This window comes from Podarcis gaigeae (assembly GCF_964106915.1).
Source record: "Podarcis gaigeae genome assembly, chromosome: 7".
In the NCBI taxonomy this organism is placed as follows: Eukaryota; Metazoa; Chordata; class Lepidosauria; order Squamata; family Lacertidae; genus Podarcis; species Podarcis gaigeae.
In genome coordinates, this window is record NC_139683.1 from 28419093 (window position 1) to 28437978 (window position 18886).

General features: G+C 42.1%; 1 protein-coding gene across 1 annotated transcript in view; it reads left to right on the top strand.

The window, feature by feature from the left end:
• Window positions 1-18886, top strand: part of CNGB3 (cyclic nucleotide gated channel subunit beta 3) — a gene marked incomplete at its 5' end in the record, with an annotated part of 55216 nt that overhangs the window by 22169 nt on the left and 14161 nt on the right. The window contains 8 exons of the mRNA XM_083749558.1: window positions 629-837; window positions 5396-5446; window positions 6592-6678; window positions 8550-8614; window positions 9274-9396; window positions 12889-13030; window positions 16332-16491; window positions 16882-16979. Coding sequence (XP_083605684.1) covers window positions 629-837; window positions 5396-5446; window positions 6592-6678; window positions 8550-8614; window positions 9274-9396; window positions 12889-13030; window positions 16332-16491; window positions 16882-16979 — 935 coding nt within the window. The remainder of the gene's footprint in view (window positions 1-628; window positions 838-5395; window positions 5447-6591; window positions 6679-8549; window positions 8615-9273; window positions 9397-12888; window positions 13031-16331; window positions 16492-16881; window positions 16980-18886) is intronic.

Below are 18886 nucleotides of genomic sequence, written 5' to 3' on the forward strand. Positions count from 1 at the left end.
TTCATACTAATTATAAAGGCCTCTGTTGACATAAGTTAGGGTTGCCATATTTCCAGAAGTAAAAAATCCTGACACGAAAGTTGTTGAGCATGGGCAAAGAGTGACACTGAAACACACACTTCCTGGTTCTGTTGGCAAAAACCTGGACATTTCCCCAGTTTTTCAATATTCACCCCAGCCCGGAAATTTCTCCACTTCAATCGTGTGCATGTCTGGGAAATTCCAGATGTATGGCAACCCTGCATAAGTCCTACTGTTCTGTTACACAGACAAGTAGGTGGGTTGGCACTAGTCACTTATTGTATTCACTGGTGAAATTAAGAATGTGCCTTGCCAATTCAATCCAAAAGCCCAGCCCAGTTCATCTCAATTTTTTCACCTTGGACTCACCTTTAGCTAACCTGAAACTTGTGACCCACTACTAATTTGAGGACCAGCTACAAGAAAGTGGCCTGCTCAGTCAATGCTTGGTACACAGCTTAGCCAACACGTAAGATGTTGTTGGGTTTTTGAGTTGTAATTAAACTTGATATATCCTTGGGCGTTTTATTTATATATTGAAGGCGATGTATTCTCATGCCAAAAACAGGAAGAGTAATTTTAAGGGTGTGTTTTTTGTTTTTTCTAGATCGTCGCTATATAGGATGGCTGTTTTTGGTTACCGTTGCTTATAACTGGAACTGCTGGTTCATCCCACTGCGATTAGTATTCCCGTTTCAGACACCAAGCAACATGATATACTGGATTGTGGTAGACATCTTATGCGATATCTGCTACGTCTGTGATCTGCTGATATTTCAACCTCGAGTACAATTTGTGAGAGGTGGAGATATAATAGTAAGTAAAGGTGGGCAGGGAGGTAAGACACAGAAGAATCACACAATAAGTAGACCCCGTAATGTAGCAGGTAATGTTGGATTTTGACCTATGTTCCACTCCCCACTCAGCCATGAGCATGGGCCTCTCTAGTCTAAATTAATGTACCGTATTTTTCCTTCTATAACACGCAGATTTTTTCTTCTAAAAAGGAAGGGGAAATGTCTGTGTGTGTTATAGAGCGAATGTGTGGTCCCTGGAGCCGAAAAATCATGCAAAAATCAAATCGCGGCGCTGCACGCTGCACGGAGAAGCGAAACCTGAAAAGAGGAAGCGGCTGCTTTCCTGCATTCTGCCTCAGGGTCTTACTGCCCACCCTTCTCTGTTTTGTTGCTGTGTTTGCTGAAACGGAACAAAGAGCAGGGAAAGCCCCTCCCCTCCAGGCAAGCTCCGGTGCTGCTGGGGGAGAGGGAGAGAGAGGGGGGAAGGGAGAGAGAGGGGGGGAGGGGGAGGGAGAGAGAGGGGGGAGGGAGGGAGGGAGGGAGAGAGAGAGAGAGAGAGAGAGAGAGAGAGAGAGAGAGAGAGAGATGGCTGGCTTGGGTGGGGGGAAACTTTTGCCTTTCTCTCCTCCCTCCCGTTAAATCCCTCTCCTGCATTCTTAGCCAGCTGCTTCTCTGCACACCCCTCTAATGTCCCTTCTTTGTTTTTCCTTCGCTCCCCACTTAAAATGTGGTTACAAAGCATGGATCCTCAGGATCTTTGCATTGGGTCACCCCAAATTCACCATCAGATCACATAGCATGTCCATGGCTACAGCCTGCACCAAAAAAATCATGCACCCACTGTTGCCTGGGGCTGCAATGGTGCAAAAATGTGGTTAAAAAGCATGGATCCACAGGGATTCTCAGGATCCTTGCATTGGGTCACCCCAAATTCACCATCAGATCACATAGCATGTCCATGGCTACAGCCTGCACCAAAAAAATCACGCACCCACTGTTGCCTGGGGCTGCAATGGTGCAAAAATGTGGTTACAAAGCATGGATCCACAGGGATTCTCAGGATCTTTGCATTGGGTCACCCCAAATTCACCATCAGATCACATAGCATGTCCATGGCTACAGCCTGCCCCCCCAAAATCACGCACCCACTGTTGCCTGGGGCTGCAATGGTGCAAAAATGTGGTTAAAAAGCATGGATCCACAGGGATTCTCAGGATTTTGGCATTGGGTCACCCCAAATTCACCATCAGATCACATAGCATGTCCATGGCTACAGCCTGCCCCCCCAAAAATCACGCACCCACTGTTGCCTGGGGCTGCAATGGTGCAAAAATGTGGTTAAAAAGCATGGATCCACAGGAATTCTCAGGATTTTGGCATTGGGTCACCCCAAATTCACCATCAGATCACATAGCATGTCCATGGCTACAGCCTGCCCCCCCAAAATCACGCACCCACTGTTGCCTGGGGTTGCAATGGTGCAAAAATGTGGTTAAAAAGCATGGATCCACAGGAATTCTCAGGATTTTGGCATTGGGTCACCCCAAATTCACCATCAGATCACATAGCATGTCCATGGCTACAGCCTGCCCCCCCCCCCAAATCACATACCCACTGTTGCCTGGGGCTGCAATGGTGCAAAAACGTGGTTACAAACCATGGATCCACATGGATCCTCAGGGTCTTTGCATTGGGTCAGCCCAAATTCACCATCAGAGCACATAGCATGTCCATGGCTACAGCCTGCCCCCCCAAAATCACGCACCCGCTGTTGCCTGGGGCTGCAATGGTGCAAAAACGTGGTTACAAACCATGGATGCACAGGGATTCTCAGGATTTTTGCATTGGGTCAGCCCAAATTCACCATCAGATCACATGTCTGTGGCCACAGCATGAAGCACAAAAATGATACATCCACTGTTTTTCCCCTTGTTTTCCTCCTCTAAAAATGATGTGCGTGTTATGGTCAGGTGCGTGTTATAGAGCGAAAAATACGGTAACTATTCCTATAATAACTGGCCATATGTAATACTAGATATGACAGGTGAGTTAGCAACAATGTCTGGAGGCCCATGAGTTCCCCATCTGTTCAGCAGAACACATGAGTCTTTAATAGTGTGCATTTTTTAAAAATAAAAAAGATATATATGTTGCAGCAGATGATTTTCAAATCTATATGATACAGAGTTTGAGAACTACTTTTAAAAATGCAACTTTCCTGCTTTCTTGATGCATCTTTCTTTTCCACTTTTTACTATGGAAAAGTAGTTCAGTTAGCTGAATAGGGAGATATCTAGTTACCATAAAGGTATGTATGATAAGAATTAAGGAAAATAAAGGAACTAACTTTTATCCATTTTGTATGCCGAAGAAAGTTTTTCCTTTCTTTTGATTTGATTTATTACATTTCTATGCCGCTTTTCATTCAAAGCCGCCAAGCGGCTTGTAAACAATAAATAACATAATAGAACATCACAAATACAACATAAATCGTAGTGAATAATTAACAAAATACAATCAATAAAACACTATTAACAAAGCAACTAGAAAAAATAAGCTAAACAGCTTATTTCAACAAAAGGCACATTAGAGGTTTCACAAAGTACTACAGCATTCATAACCTATAAACCAATATTTAAAAAACAAACTAAGCACTGAAGAATTCATACACACAGACACACACACACACACACACACACACTCCACCCCATGACTCATAACCTTCCACTCTATTCAGTTCATTAAACAGCACATAAACATAATGCCTGTGGCTTCTAGGAATGGAAGGTGGAGCGAGGCAGGTGCCTGGTGACCAGCACAAAGTCTTTGTCATCACTAATAAGGATAAAGAAACCTGAGCAAAGCGGGGAGGAGGGAGGTCCCCCTTTACCCAAGCCTTCCCTGCGCAGTAGGCTTTCACACAGAGAGGGGAGGCATCAGCTGGGGGTCAAGAGACTACTCTGCTGGGGAAAGTTTAAGGCCCGCCCACTCTCAGATTCTGCTAGTGAGTGAGCAAGACATGGAATAGAGGTATTCTGCATTGTAAATGTTTTGCACCAATAATAAAGCCTTTGAAAAGACCAGTGAGGGACCTTGCCTGATCGCTCTCGAGCAACCACACCGATAGGCAGAACAGTATATAAAGTCAATAAATAATAAATAATAATCTCAAGGTAGGCTTGGGAAGAAAGCCTGTCTGAAACCCAGGCGTGCTGCTGCCAATCAATGTAGATCATAGTGGGTTAGATAGGCCAATAGTGTGACACAATGTAGGGCAATTTCCTAAGTGCAATCAAGCCCCACCTACACACAGACAGTAATATAAAAATAAACATCTAATCATTCTTAATGTTGACAGTTCTAATGCTAATGGGAGCACATTCATCCAGCTTTATGTGTTCATACAGCCTATGAACCCCATACCCCTAATCCGACTGCTCTGAGATTTTTATTCTAACATTATCTCCCTCTATCCTCCCTCTATACCTTTAAATATTTTCAAAAATGATATTTAAAGAGAGACTGGAGATTTTCCCCATGCAGAATCATGAAGTTTTAATCACCCCTAAATGTCCACCTAGGGACGCGGGTGGCGCTGTGGGTAAAAGCCTCAGCGCCTAGGGCTTGCCGATCGAAAGGTCGGCAGTTCGAATCCCCGCGGCGGGGTGCGCTCCCGTTGCTCGGTCCCAGCGCCTGCCAACCTAGCAGTTCGAAAGCACCCCTGGGTGCAAGTAGATAAATAGGGACCGCTTACCAGCGGGAAGGTAAACGGCGTTTCCGTGTGCGGCTCTGGCTCGCCAGAGCAGCGATGTCACGCTGGCCACGTGACCCGGAAGTGTCTCCAGACAGCGCTGGCCCCTGGCCTCTTAAGTGAGATGGGCGCACAACCCCAGAGTCTGTCAAGACTGGCCCGTACGGGCAGGGGTACCTTTACCTTTACCTTTAAATGTCCACCTACCTGCATAGGCTTCTTCTCAGTCTTGTTTCCTAATGCATATTGTTTATTTGAAAGAAAGAAGTGTTAATCTACATATTTGCTTAGATTTCCAGATTTTCTAAACCATTCCCAAACAAAGTTACTAAAAAAGAAACTGTGTCTTGGAAAGAGGTTATCTCCCTACAAACATACAAATCCCGATCCAACTTAATATCCCAGGGTTTGGTGTCAGTGTGTATGACCCCTTGCTCAAGCTCAGCAAAACAAGATTGTGTCAAAGATTGTTTGAGACTCTGATATATGCTGCCTTGAGTTCCAGAGGCTATACATTAAATTTTAAAAGTTAGCTGTAACTAAATCCAAAATCAATTGAATGAGTTGGCTTTGCCTAACTGAAGTCTCATTGCTTTCAATAAAGCTTAGTGACAACTCACATTAGCTGGGTAGCCAAGGATAAGGATTTGGATGTATGCATGAAAACTTGCCTAAAACAAAGGTTTGTGCTTTGAAACCTCAGTCCACAAGTGCTAATGGACTTCAGCTAATCATGTCTAATTTAGTCAGATGCTATCCTGAAATGGTTCTTTGTTTTTGTACTGAGCTTTACATAACTGCATGTTTTTCCTGCTTCTAATTACAGTCAGATAAAGTAGAAATGAAGAAATACTACCGGAGCACGTTAAAATTTCGGGTAAGTAAATAAGGCACGCTTGCTAAGGGAACAAAACAGTTATTCAAACTATATATCCACTTGGATATGGCTATCCTACAGCTTCCCTCTCCCTACCAAGGTAGTCTTCGAGGTGGAAATCAAGCAGAAAATCAGTAGTGATGTACATTTCAGATGTTGAAACTGAAATTGAAAATGATACCTGATCAAAAACTTACAGTCCCGTCCCAAAGGGTGGTGAACCTTTGGCCCTTCAGACATTGCTGAACTGAAACATCCACCAGCCCCAATAGCCAATGACCAATAGCCAAGACTGGTGGGAACTGTAGTCCAAGGCCCCTCACCCTTGCATGAAAGATGGAGCATCAGAGATTCAGCTCCTGATTCTCCTATTGCAGCCACCCTTGGAAAGGCATATTTGCTTAATTGTTTGCCTACTTTCTGATGGGCCTGTTGGCGATGTATCGTATTTGAGCAGCACTTGAAGTCCTTCCTACATTACTGCATTCATTACAAGGGACTGCTCTTGTGAATGAAAACTATAATGTGGAAAGAAGGCTTGAGAGATTTGGTGTTGAGAAGGAATCCTTTCTTAGCTCAGATGAGCCATGCTCATCTTGAAATCTGGATTAGATATTTGAAACTCACAATATTTCAAGGCAAAATTTGTCTGCTAAGGACCAAAGAAATGTGAGGTGGGCAAGAACACAATGTGGTCTGCTATTCTTGCCCTGAAATGGGATATACTGACTTCACAGAAAACATTTTGCTTGATCTTTGTCAATATTTTAATACCACTTATTTGGCTTTTGACTACATATGCAGTTCTGAGCTTTTCTTGAAATCTCCCAAAGATGGACATTTCATTTTGGAACCTTGTTCAATCTCTTACCAATAACTTAGATGATGAATCCAGTCAGAAACTAGGGATCCATTGGCTAAATCCAGCCTTACAATACCATCATCTGGGCTCAGTTTATTTATATACTGCATGCATTTTCTGGAGTGCTCAAAGTGGTTCAGAGAAAAGAAGAAGGTAACAACAATTTTCTGCATATAGAAAATGTGTTCCATGTACTAGAAAGATAGTACCTGAGCACTCCATTACAGTTTTTAACTACATGAGAATTAATTTAACATTGTAACTGAACTTTTTTCTTCAACAGCTTGATGTGTTTTCCGTAATACCGTTTGATGTCTTGTACGTTGTGTTTGGATTTAATGCAATATTTAGAGCAAACAAGGTGGTGAAGGTAAGATGAGATTATCTGTTACCCTCAGTCCAGGGACAGAAATCCTACTTGTAAATACATACTGTTGCTCACCCACAGTGGTCAGGGGAGATTTCCGAATATACACGGCACAGGATGGTATCAAACTTCTTCCAGCTGCACAACACAAATTGGTTGTTTTGAAGTTTATTGGGTCATTCCAATTCTAAATAAGTGGTTTTTGAGCTGAAAAACATGTCAGCCAGGTTCCCAGAAGGCATTATATGAACAAACACTGATAACAGACCTTGCCTTTCCATATTAATTTACCACCAGATGAGTAATTTAAGACATTTTCATTTAACATAGCAAGAAAGATTCATGCGAGGGGCTGATGTGGATGCTTACCTACTCAATCCATCTATAAACACTGCAAAATGGATCCTTGTACTGTTGGTTTATATGAGGCTAATGGTGGATCCATCCCTCCTTCAGATTGTTGGTGATGGTGCCAGTCTCTTGCTTGGGAAATAAAGACGGGGAACACAACTCTCCTTGATATTGTTTAGCATGTTGATTGTTAGTCTGTGTACTGTTATTTTACTATTTTCTATAGCTTTTATAGTATGAGTCACCGTGAGAATATTTATATCGAAGAGCAACAGAGAAAGCCATCACTATCGTTATCTGATGAAGGCGACATACACACAGTCGCACCTGGTTTCAGTCTTTTAGCTAAAGCAGCCCTCCCCAACCTTGTGTCCCTCTGATATTTTGGACTACAACTCCCATCAGCTCTGACCCAAGGTGACTAAGGGTCAGGAATGATGGGAGTTGTAGTCCCAAATATCTGGAAGGTATCAGGTTGGGGAAGGCAGAGTTACAGGAACTGTGGGCTTGCAGCATCTGTTTGCACGCATAGTTCTTCATACAATTCCAGGTGTATTTTTGGACTCCTCCATCCAGTTACTCCATAAATTAATCACATTTTGTCCTGCCTTTCTTCCAAGGAACTCAAGGCAGGAGCATATATGTCCCATCTCACCACCACCACCACTAGATATTTTCTCCTTGCTGCAACCCAGCACCATTGATTAGGCTGGAAGATAGTGAGCAACTCAAGGTCACCCACTGAGTTTCACAGCTAATGGGCTTTGAACCTGGGTTTCCTCTGCCCTAGTCTGAGCATAACTGGATGGAGTTAGAAGTTCACACATTGAAGATGCAATCCTTGTGTGGGAGTAAGTCACACTGGGAAGAGTAGGACTAACTTCTGAGCAAGCATGCATAAGATTGCCCTGCACATCTGTAAAATGTAGAGTCACTAAATTGTTACAAAATGCTGTTTTTAAAAAGCCCAACCTTTGAGCATGTGAAAAACTTGGATGAAGGGCAATTACTGTTTCCTTCCAATGGGTACCATTTCTAGAAACACATCCTTCTCTCTTTTTTTCTGGCTCCCGTGTCAGTTTATCTAAATTAATTTCAAATTAATGATCTAAACAAACCCGCTTCATTTGTAAAATCTAGAAAGGTAATTATCCAGACTGCCAGCTCTCTTTCAAAAAGCCAGCCATATAGAAGAAAGGAAATAATAAATGGGGAGCACCAAAAGAATGTACTCTATCTATGAGCAAGAAACTTCGGCTGACTAGGTAAAATATCACTGTCATCATAATTCATCATGACCACTGATCTGCTAAATGGAAAAGTATCCTCCATAGCCAAGCTCCTGGAAAAAGTGATATTTAAAATGTCAAGTTGTTTCTGCTTTTTGCTAGTTTAGCAGTATGATCATTTTTAAAACCAAAATTTTAAGATTGCCAGAAACAGGCAGTTGTACATCGCAAAATCCATGTGAGATTATATTGTTACCATACACAGTTGCGTTTCCTCTCTTGATTTGCATTCAGCATCTCACGTTCTTTGAATTCAATGACCGACTGGAGGCGATCATGGAAAAAGCATACATTTACAGGTATGTGCTAGACATGCTCCATTATCAGTGTTGGCATATTTGTAGAGTGTTGACATATTTCAGCATTTCCTGTCTCTGCCATTGGATGGCACAGTTTTTGTTTACAGCCTCAGATACCATCTGTAAAATGGGGACATAAAATGGGGGTATTCCACAGGCATATACCGTAACTCGCCAGGGTCCTGTGAGGGTGCTGGGGGCAGGCTTGTGTTGTTAACTGCTTGGAGTCTTAGAGGAAGGCTAGGATCTAAATGAACAGAAAATGTTAATGTCCAAGGCACAGGTTCCTGGTGTGATGCAACGGTGCCTGCATTTGTGAGCAACAACTAGCAAACACTCTTTCATGAACACAGTTGTACCTTTCTATAAATATTTCTAGCTGATTGAATTAGCAAGCCGCAGGGTCCTATGGGAAGCATACTTTACCAGTGCCCCTGTACCTGTTATTAATGGCCGTGATTCATTTGGCAATTGCAGAAGGGGAAGAGAGTTGAGCACCAGCTGATTTTTCCACTCTGGCAATACTGGCCATAGCTGTAAGTCACAGCAGGTGTTAGTATTGCTATTGATCAAAACCCAGGTCTCCAAAGGGAAAACAGGCACAGGAATGTGTGGTGTCCCACAGGAATGACATCAAGTGTTGTTTATGTTTTTTACAGGGTCGTTCGAACTACTGGGTACCTGTTGTTTATCTTGCATCTTAATGCATGCCTGTATTACTGGGCTTCAACCTACGAAGGACTCGGCAGCACTAAATGGGTATATGATGGCAAAGGAAACATGTAAGTTCCTTTGCATTGCATGGCGTTTCCCCAGCCTGCCCACCTTCCCATCTTGCTTGCAAGCAAAACCTTCAGAACTTGCTTGCCCTGCTAACTTTTTAGCAGCATTGCTGCTGATTGGAAGTAATGAACAATGCTAATTATATGGAAGGCAGGTGTAGTGAGTGATTAGTTTACCGTTTGGGGTTTTTCCGGTTTATGAGTCAGCTCTAATCACTAACTTAATTAAACATTTAGAAAGCACAAGGGTCGTAAATTAAACCTACCGATTAGGTGTGAGAAGAAGAAGCATTACATACGTAAGAAAACAGCTACGTGGAAAGTTCAATGGAGTACAATTACTATACAACCTTCCGATTGCAGCAGAACATTTTGCTCCCTTAAGAGTCTTCACAGGGTCATGTTCTGTCATTTCCTTTCATATGGCAAAGGATACATGTAAACATGTTGCAAAGAGAGAAACTCTCCAGTGGGAGCTGACACTGCGCAGTGCAGCTGGGGAAGAGGTGCCAAGTCAATAGCTATTAATTCAACAAAGGAAAAATATGGAGAGGCAACAGCAGGCAGTATATATTATAAGACATGCAATGCATGCAGAAATGTAGCGAGTGCAGCTTTTGCAGACATGATGGCAATGCAGTTAATGTAGGAGGAAAATATGAATCCAGGTAATCCGGGGGGGGGGGGCTAAATGGCAAAAGAATCGGCTGAGTACCTAGATTTAAAACCTGGGGCTAAACTCAGTCTCTGGCATGTTAGGGACTAGTGGGGCTTGTTAGAGTTTGTGGTGGAGGCAGGGGCGAGGAGAGTGACCCAGGAGAGGAGGTCAATGATTTATGGGGTTTGGTGCCACCTACAAGGCAGGAGCCAGGGCAGGAGGAGGATGGGCCAGGACACAGGACTCTATTGTGTTCAAAGTACCTGAGCGTTAAAATAATCTGATACAGAACACCTTTGTCGCTCAGACATATCTGGTTCTATATTATGCTTTGTGTTAGATTAACTGAAAGTCATCACTCCTGTTAGCATGGGATGCTAACCACGGAGAGGCTGTATCACTCATTTAAGTTTCCCAATGAAACAGGAGGCTCACTATTTGCAGCTATTGGGTTCCACATTGATCCTCTTGCCTGCCACTTGCTATAAAAGGTAGTTCACCCGATACGTTGTTCAAGTGTCTCGCACAGCAAGCAAGGAGTGGTGGCCAAAGAGACCAGGGAGACAAATAGGAGAATCCATGGCTCTTGAATATTCCACACCATTGAGCTTTAAAGGTATAGTGCCAGTCCCTGGGTTACAACTTGCCAAGTCTTCCACCAAGGGCTGAAATGCTTTGTTGTTTATACTGGAAAATTACATCAGTGTGTTATTGCTAGAGACTGGCTGATTAAATATCCTTACCAACCATAACTAGCACTCAGCAGTCCATTCTAAGTATGATTGTAAATGTGCAAGAACTCACACATATATCCTAGCCCTTTGGTGTGCTGTCAGTAGTCTTCTACTGGCCTGTAAATTGCAAATCGTATTTGTCTGACTGTAACGTAGTGGAGTTATAATAACAAAGATTAATTGATTATACTAGAGGGTTTGCTTGACCTGAAGCAGCCTGTCCAGGAGCCTAGTATAGGGATGGGTGACTCCGTCAATTTTGGTTTATATCAGTTTCTCATTGTTGCAGTTCTCTGCATATCAGTTCTCCACATTTCCACATCAATTTGTGATTTAAAAACAAAGCAAAAGCAAGGTACACATGAAAATTCATCAGCATTTTAGCACCAATTTCTCCTCATACAGACATTTTTACGTGTAATTTTCCTACTATTGACATTTTTGCAAAGCAATTTCCCGTAACAAAATGCATTTTTGAATGTTATTTTCACTAATATATGCAATTGTATGTACATTTTATCCTATGCATTTTTGTATATGTTACCTTTTTGGAGTAACTGTACTGAAAAAAATCGTAGAAGTGTAGCTTTTGATGGATGGCTGTGCTTTGGTTCTTGTATTGTTTTGGAATGTGTGAAGTAGGTAGGTTTGCATTTAAATGTGAACTGAATAAAATTTTTATTCCATCCCTACTAGTAGACAACAGCCTTGTGGTTGTCACCCTAGCAACAATGCATTGAAACACCTGGTGTTGCCAGATTGAAGTGTTACTGAGCAGACAGACCAAACACCACACATTTTCTGACTGTTAAAATGAGAGCCACGTAGCCAATCTGCTGCTGTCTCAAGAATGAACTTTTTAGAACGAGAATTATTTCCTTTGGAATTCAATAGAGTGATCAATAATCTCCCCTGATGTGTTCAGGAACAGCTTCATATGTCTGATACATTTCAAGTGAGGAAATCTGAAGATATGACCGCCAGAGGGTCCAACATACTTTCCATTATTATAGAGTCATGAAATGACAGGCAATGCGCTCACTCGGCTTGTACAGAAATAACCTTGCAGGTGTGCTGCATGGCCTGATTTCAAAAGACACTACAATTGGGGGGGGGGGTAAAACAAACACTGATTTTATATGACTCACTGCCCCCGGGGGCCGGATCCAGCCCAATCACCTTCTAAATCTAAATTTTATATAAAATGCATCTCTGGGTTATTTGTGGGGCATATAGTCCAGCCCTCCACAAGGTCTGAGGGCCCGTTGCCCCCCCCCCCCCCCGTGGAAAAGTTTGCTGACCCCTGACTTAAATGAAGCCAACACAACTATGAAGACTGTGCCTCTACAGACACCACCTGTACTTAATAATGGCACGTTTAGTGGCACACACACACACACACCCCTTGGCCCTCTAGAAGTTGTTGAACTACAACTCCCATCATTCCTTATCATTGTCTATGCTAGCTGCAATGAATAGGAGTTGGGATTCAGCAACATAATGATGATGATGATGATGATGATGATGGTGATGATTAGGATGATAAATAATTTATTATTTATACCCCGCCCATCTGGCTGGGTTTCCCCAGCCACTCTGGGCAGCTTCCAACAAAATATTAAAATACAATAGTTCGTCAAACATTAAAAGCTTCCCTAAACAGGGCTGCCTTCAGCTGTCTTCTAAAAGTCAGATTTCCTTGACATCTGATGGGAGGGCATTCTACAGAGCGGGTGCCACTACTGAGAAGGCACTCTACCTGGTTCCCTGTAACTTCGCTTCTTGCAATGAGGGAACCACCAGAAGGCCCTTGCCTCTGGACCTCAGTGTCCAGGCTGAACGATGTGCGTGGAGACATTCCTTCAGGCATACTGGACCAAGGCCATCTGGAAGACCACAGGATTCCCATCCTTGTTCTACATAAAACCATAAAGTAATACTTTTTTTTTAGTTCATTAATTATCAGGACTAGTTGCAGTGAGGAGGCGGAGGGGGGACATTTTTCCTGATTCTAAAATTCAGAATAATACAGAATAGTATTTCTGCATTGGAAACCTATGTAGAAAAATAATGATATCAAAAATTGTATTCTATCTACAGGTATCTAAGATGTTACTACTGGGCAGTTCGCACTTTAATCACTATCGGTGGGCTTCCAGAACCAGTAACCATGTTTGAAATCATCTTTCAACTTCTGAATTTCTTCTCAGGGGTCTTCGTATTTTCCAGCTTGATTGGTCAGGTAAGCAAAGGCATTAATGGTTAAACTGACCCTTGAGTTTAAGAGGTTTCGAACAATCTGTGTAATTAACATTTAGTCTTCACATCAAAGTATGAGAGAGACAGGTACAAAGCTGTCTAGATATTCACCTGTATAGATCTCCCCCTCAGTGAAGTCTGTTGAAAAGATAAACTTCTAGAACCATAAATGGCAAAATTCTACAGCCTGCTCTGAATGTTGATGTTCAAATATAATAAAATAAGATACTCATGGAAGCAGTATTTATATGCCCTTGTTTTTCTGAGGGAATCACTCAGGGGTCCTTGGGAATTGTTATGAGGCTCCCATATATAGTCAAATGGGACCATTGATCCATCTAGCCCAGGACTGATGCCCACTAGAAAATGCTCTCCATGGCCTCAAGCAGAGGTCCCTCCCAGCCCTTGTACCCAACAGCTGGTATGGCGCACTGGCATATGTGTTGGTCTAGGACCTGGCTCAGTCATGAAACTCACTGACTGGCCTTGGGCTAGTCATGGTCTGTTAGTCAAACCTACCTCACTGTTGTTGTGAGGGTGAAATGTGAAGGAAGAGAACCATGTACACACTCCCTGGCATGGGAAGATATTGCATCACTGGCTCCTCTGCATAACCTGGAACTTCTGACATTGCTGAAGCAAAGGTGGTAAGTATGTACACTGGAAGCTCCCAGATCATCTCAGAACACACCATCCAACATGCCCTTTTGGCTTGCACTCTTTATAAAGACTTGAGGAATGAGGTTATCACCCCTCTTTTATTGTCCATTCTGGGTTGCCCAGCCACTGCCACAGTGTCCTTTCTCTTGGCAGATCAAGATGAGCAGGAGACAGCAAAGGTTGCAAGGCTTTTAGCTGGGGCAATTAGAATAAGATCCACTATTTGACTATTGATTCAAAACCTAAAATGTATTTTATACAATTCACTTTTTATTTTTATTTTTTGTATATCATATTGTTGTTTTATTGCTATGACCGATGGCTGACACAAATAAAGATTCATTCATTCACCATCCAACACACATTCTATGGTGGTCTTCCATATAGGTATACCAGGGAGAAAATCCTGTTTAACTTCCAGAAAACACTGATGCTCTGTAATGTGACCAAAACATTTAGAAAGGGTTGACACCATTCTTCTCATAGTAATATCTGATATGAGTTTCATGTTGCCAAAAGAAATGAAAATGTATTGTTGAAGATGGTTTTGATGCTGTTACTGACTTAGATGACCCATAACAAATTTATAAAACTCTTGATTTCCTCATTGTCCTCACCTTTACTACTTATTATCTTGTTGGGGGCCAAAATTGTCTTGGCTTTTTTGAATCATGTTATTTTAAAATCAACATTTTAGAAAATCACTCCCATCCAGCTCCCAGTCTCTTTATTGGGAAAATGGGAAGTAAATATTAACCTGGAGTAATAAAAAAAACAGTCAGGCCTGGTTTGTCCTCTACAAAGGCTAATTTGTTGTTTATCAAATGGATCTTTCTACAAATTAGCTTAGTTGCTGAGTTGATTGCTATTGGGAGTCAGGAAACAGCTTGTCAGCATTTCGAACAGTGTACAAACTCCATTGCAATGTAATCCTATATATGTCTACTCTGAAGTAAATCCCATAGAATTCAGGTAAGTGGAAATGGGCTTATAGTTTTAGACTCTGTTAATATCACTGCCAATTTCACTCTGTGCTTGGCAGCTAGTCTTATGTTTCACGACAGACTGCAAATACACAGGTATGATTCTGGAGGCTCTTGTTTATTTGGAGAGCTTACTAACTGGTCTTGTGTAATCAGGCAAATACAATTTCAGCCCAATCCTCCTGTGCTTCTTTATAGTAGTATCATTCCAGAATAAAGTCAATGATTCTTAGGTGTCCAGGGGCTGACAGGAGAATGCAGGTCATCCACAGGTCAGGAAAAGGACATGAGACATGAAATGTCGTTAGCTTTTATTCACAAAAGTGAAAACACATCTGGGCTAGTATCCCCTAGATGAAGACATTGCTGGAAAGTGGCGTCTGGCCCCTCCTTCCCTCTCTAGTCCCCTTCGTCTTGACTCCTCCCAAACATCTGTAGACCACAGCAACAGGGAGAGTTTCCTCTCTGGGCCTGTCTGGCCTGTTGCTCAGCAATGTGTAGGACTCTTCATGTTCTGGGTTTCAGTGGAGGAGGAGAGCCAGTAGGAACAGGACTATCCGGATGCTGAGTAGTAGAAGCAGCTTCTGCCTCTTCTCTGTCGGAGTCTGCACTCACACTGAGATTCTCGGCACCTGGTCCTGTCCTGGAATGGCTTCCTTCTTCTGTCCCCCCATATTCACTCAAACCTCCCACTTCTAGCACCTCCCAGCTCGTCCCTTCTGCAGACTGAACCCCTGTGTCCCACCACCACTGTTCTGGGTCTAAGTCTTCTTCCTCTGTGCTGTCTCTGAGGGGCTCTTCGGGTGGCTGCGCCCACCACTCTTCCTCATCCAGCCAGTCCTTGACATCAGGGTGCTGCTATACTTTTTCTCATAAAAATATTTAGTTTAGATGTTGGCATATGCCCTTTTCACAACAGAGCGCACACTGATAATTCACCACAGAGGAAGACTGCATTTTTTTAAATAACGACTAAATAATAATAATAGTAATAGTAATAGTAATAGTAATAGTAATAGTAATAGTAATAGTAATAGTAATAATTTATTTCTACCCCACCCATCTGGCTGAGTTTCCATAGCCACTCTTGGTGGATCCCAATCAAGTGTTAAAAACAATACAGCATTAAATATTAAAAACTTCCCTAAACAGGGCTGCCTTCAGATGTCTTTTAAAAAGAAGATAGCTGCTTATTTCCTTGACATCTGATGGGAGGGCGTTCCACAGGGCGGCGCCACTACCAAAAAGGCCCTTTGCCTGATTCTCTGTAACCTCACAATGAGGGAACCACCAGAAGGCCTTCGGCGCTGGATCTCAGTGTCCGGGCTGAACGATGAGGGTGGAGACGCTCCTTGGGCAACAAATCAAACACTTCTTTACAAAACTGGGCTTTTGTGGTAAGAAAAGCGATGAACAACTGCATAGTATAGCATAAGTATATAAAATTGTGCATCCTTCCTTACCACTATCACATCAACAAAGCAGCTCATGACATATTGAAAGGTCAATAACATTAACGGCCAACCTCAGCCAACAAATAAAAACAAAACAATATAAATGCAGGAGATGTCATCTAAAAGTGACTAAAATGTCAACAGACTGTTATAATAGCCTTCTAACGATACTGGTTGATATTTGCAGATGCGAGATGTCATTGGCGCAGCGACAGCAGGGCAGAACTATTACCGTGCCTGTATGGATAACACTGTATCTTACATGAACGTCAACACAATTCCAAGAATTGTTCAGAATCGTGTTCGAACTTGGTATGAGTATACGTGGGATTCGCAAGGAATGCTGGGTAAAATTCAGAATAATTCAAAAGACACTTACAGCCCACCCTCCCCACTTTCCTTGGGAATATCAATATAATTTAGTTTCTTTGACAATGGGCTGGGAATCAGCAGTGGGTATTAACTACTGTACCTGATTTCATCAAATAATTTTGTGCTTTATAAAAATATATTCTTTTAATAAATCCATATCTTAAATTGAAACTGATCAGAAAGGCTGCCTAAATTTGAATAATACTTTTGCAAACTTTTATCAAGTATTCCTGACAGCCCTTCCCTTCTAATCATTTTAGTTTTGTAGTTGTTTTTGGTCGGTAGAGATCCAATGTAGCACAATTTTTGTTTTGTTTTTTAAAAAAGTTTCCCCCCCTTTCCTGTTCTGTAATCCTGCCTTGCAGATGAATCTGAATTACTGGAGCAGATGCCAGGGAAGATGCAGCTAGCCATTGCAATCGATGTGAACTTTGCCATTGTCAGTAAAGTTGACTTGTTCAAAGTAAGTGGCTTTTCATGTAATCTAACATCCAGGATTGGAAAGATGTTTGCTTGCTTGCAGTAATCCGGATTGCCAAACAAACAAGCAAAACTATTCCAGTAAGCAATTTTTTTTAAAAAAATAACTTTTTATTCAAAATTAAAACAAAACATATTATCCAGAAACATATCATCCTTATTTCCCCCCCATTTTTCCTCCCTCCCCTCCCTCCCCCACCCCTGACTTCCCTCTGTTCCAGTCTTTGATTTCTCTAGAATTGCTGTTTTCTGCATGTTACACAGTTGTATAGATCCTCAAACTATTTAGCTGATTATGATCAATAAAAAGTTTGTTAATGTTTATTCAAAACCAGCCAAGGAGTCCAGTTCACTTTGTTGTGTCTTCAAATACTTTGTAAAGGGTTCCCCATTCATCTTTAAAGTCACAGTTATCCTTGTCCCGTAGCTTGTATGTCAGTTTTGCCAGCTCTGCATAATCCACCAATTTTTCTTCCCATGTTTCTTTAGTTGGGGTTTCTTCGTTCTTCCATCTTTGTGCTATTAAAACTCTCGCAGCCATTGTCGCATACATGAAGATGTTTTTCAGCTTTTTTGGCAGATCTTTCCCTACAATCCCTAATAAAAATGCTTCAGGTTTTTTAACAAATGTTAAATGGAACATTTTCTTCAATTCATTGTATATCATTTCCCAATTTTTTTTAGTTACCTTACAATCCCAGTAGTAAGCAATTTTTAATTTACCGTAAGTGCAACAAATAAAAGCAAAGCTACACAGTTGCTTTAATGCTGATGATCCCCAACTAGAACCAAGTATGGTATGTCAGGAGCCATCCTACTCTCGAGTAGGACCCTGGCAGAGACACATGCCCGACTGGCATGTTCTCTCCCTCCTGGTCGTTCACTCAGGAGCTTCAAAAGCTTTCTTCTGCCCAAACATCACAGCGACCGATGCCAACAGACATCGGCACACTCAGGGATCCGCAGAGTCTCCACAGTTTGCATAACAGAACTCAGTAGCTCAGCATTTGGCTAATCTATGTTTATTTACGGTACATATAAAACACTCGGAGCATTCTGACTCTTTCTCATCAGACAGCAAAGAGAAAGAACAAAGGACAATAGTCCCACTTCACGAAACACAGTAACACAAACATCCTGTCTCCATCACTTCCCACTCTGTGGAATGAAAACATACACCGTCATGTGATAGACAACAATCCCATGACTGCAAGCATGGGAAATGAATCTTCAACATGGTGGCCCTGTGAAGGCAGAAGCACACGGGAAAGAGGTTCATGTAGTTACTAGTGGCTCACAGTGGGACTGAACCAGCCACCAGGAACCTCACATTTTCATAAGCTTTGACAAAGCCATGAAGGATGCTTATACAAGTTGCTGGCTTAAAGGAGACAATTACCCAATGCTTCCAATTTTATAGCAAGAATTCTGGGTCATTGCTGCATCCTAGCCATCCCAGTCTTTGTTCCCAAGAGTGGCACAGCGAGACTGCTGTTGCTGTGTGATTACTGGGGTTGCACTTACAGTCACTTACAGATTCACAAGGATGGCTTCAGATTCTAAACCTAAATGGTTGGAGCAAGAGTCATTGCATTGCATTGCATTGCATTGCATTGCATTGCATTGCATTGCATTGCATTGCATTGCATTGCATTATTATATTTTTATTTATACCCCGTCTTTCCCCCGATGGGATTCAAGGCAGCTTACAGATAAAAACAAGAATCACTAAAAATGTAGGAAAAAACCAATAATTAAAAAACATTTATCACATGGAGTCATGAATGGTTGGTGTAACAAACCTTGGGGCCACAATCCCCAAACTTTTAATTGCACAAGAATTCTTTGCTGGAACTAAATCATTAAACGGGTGAGCATATGCATGCTGCC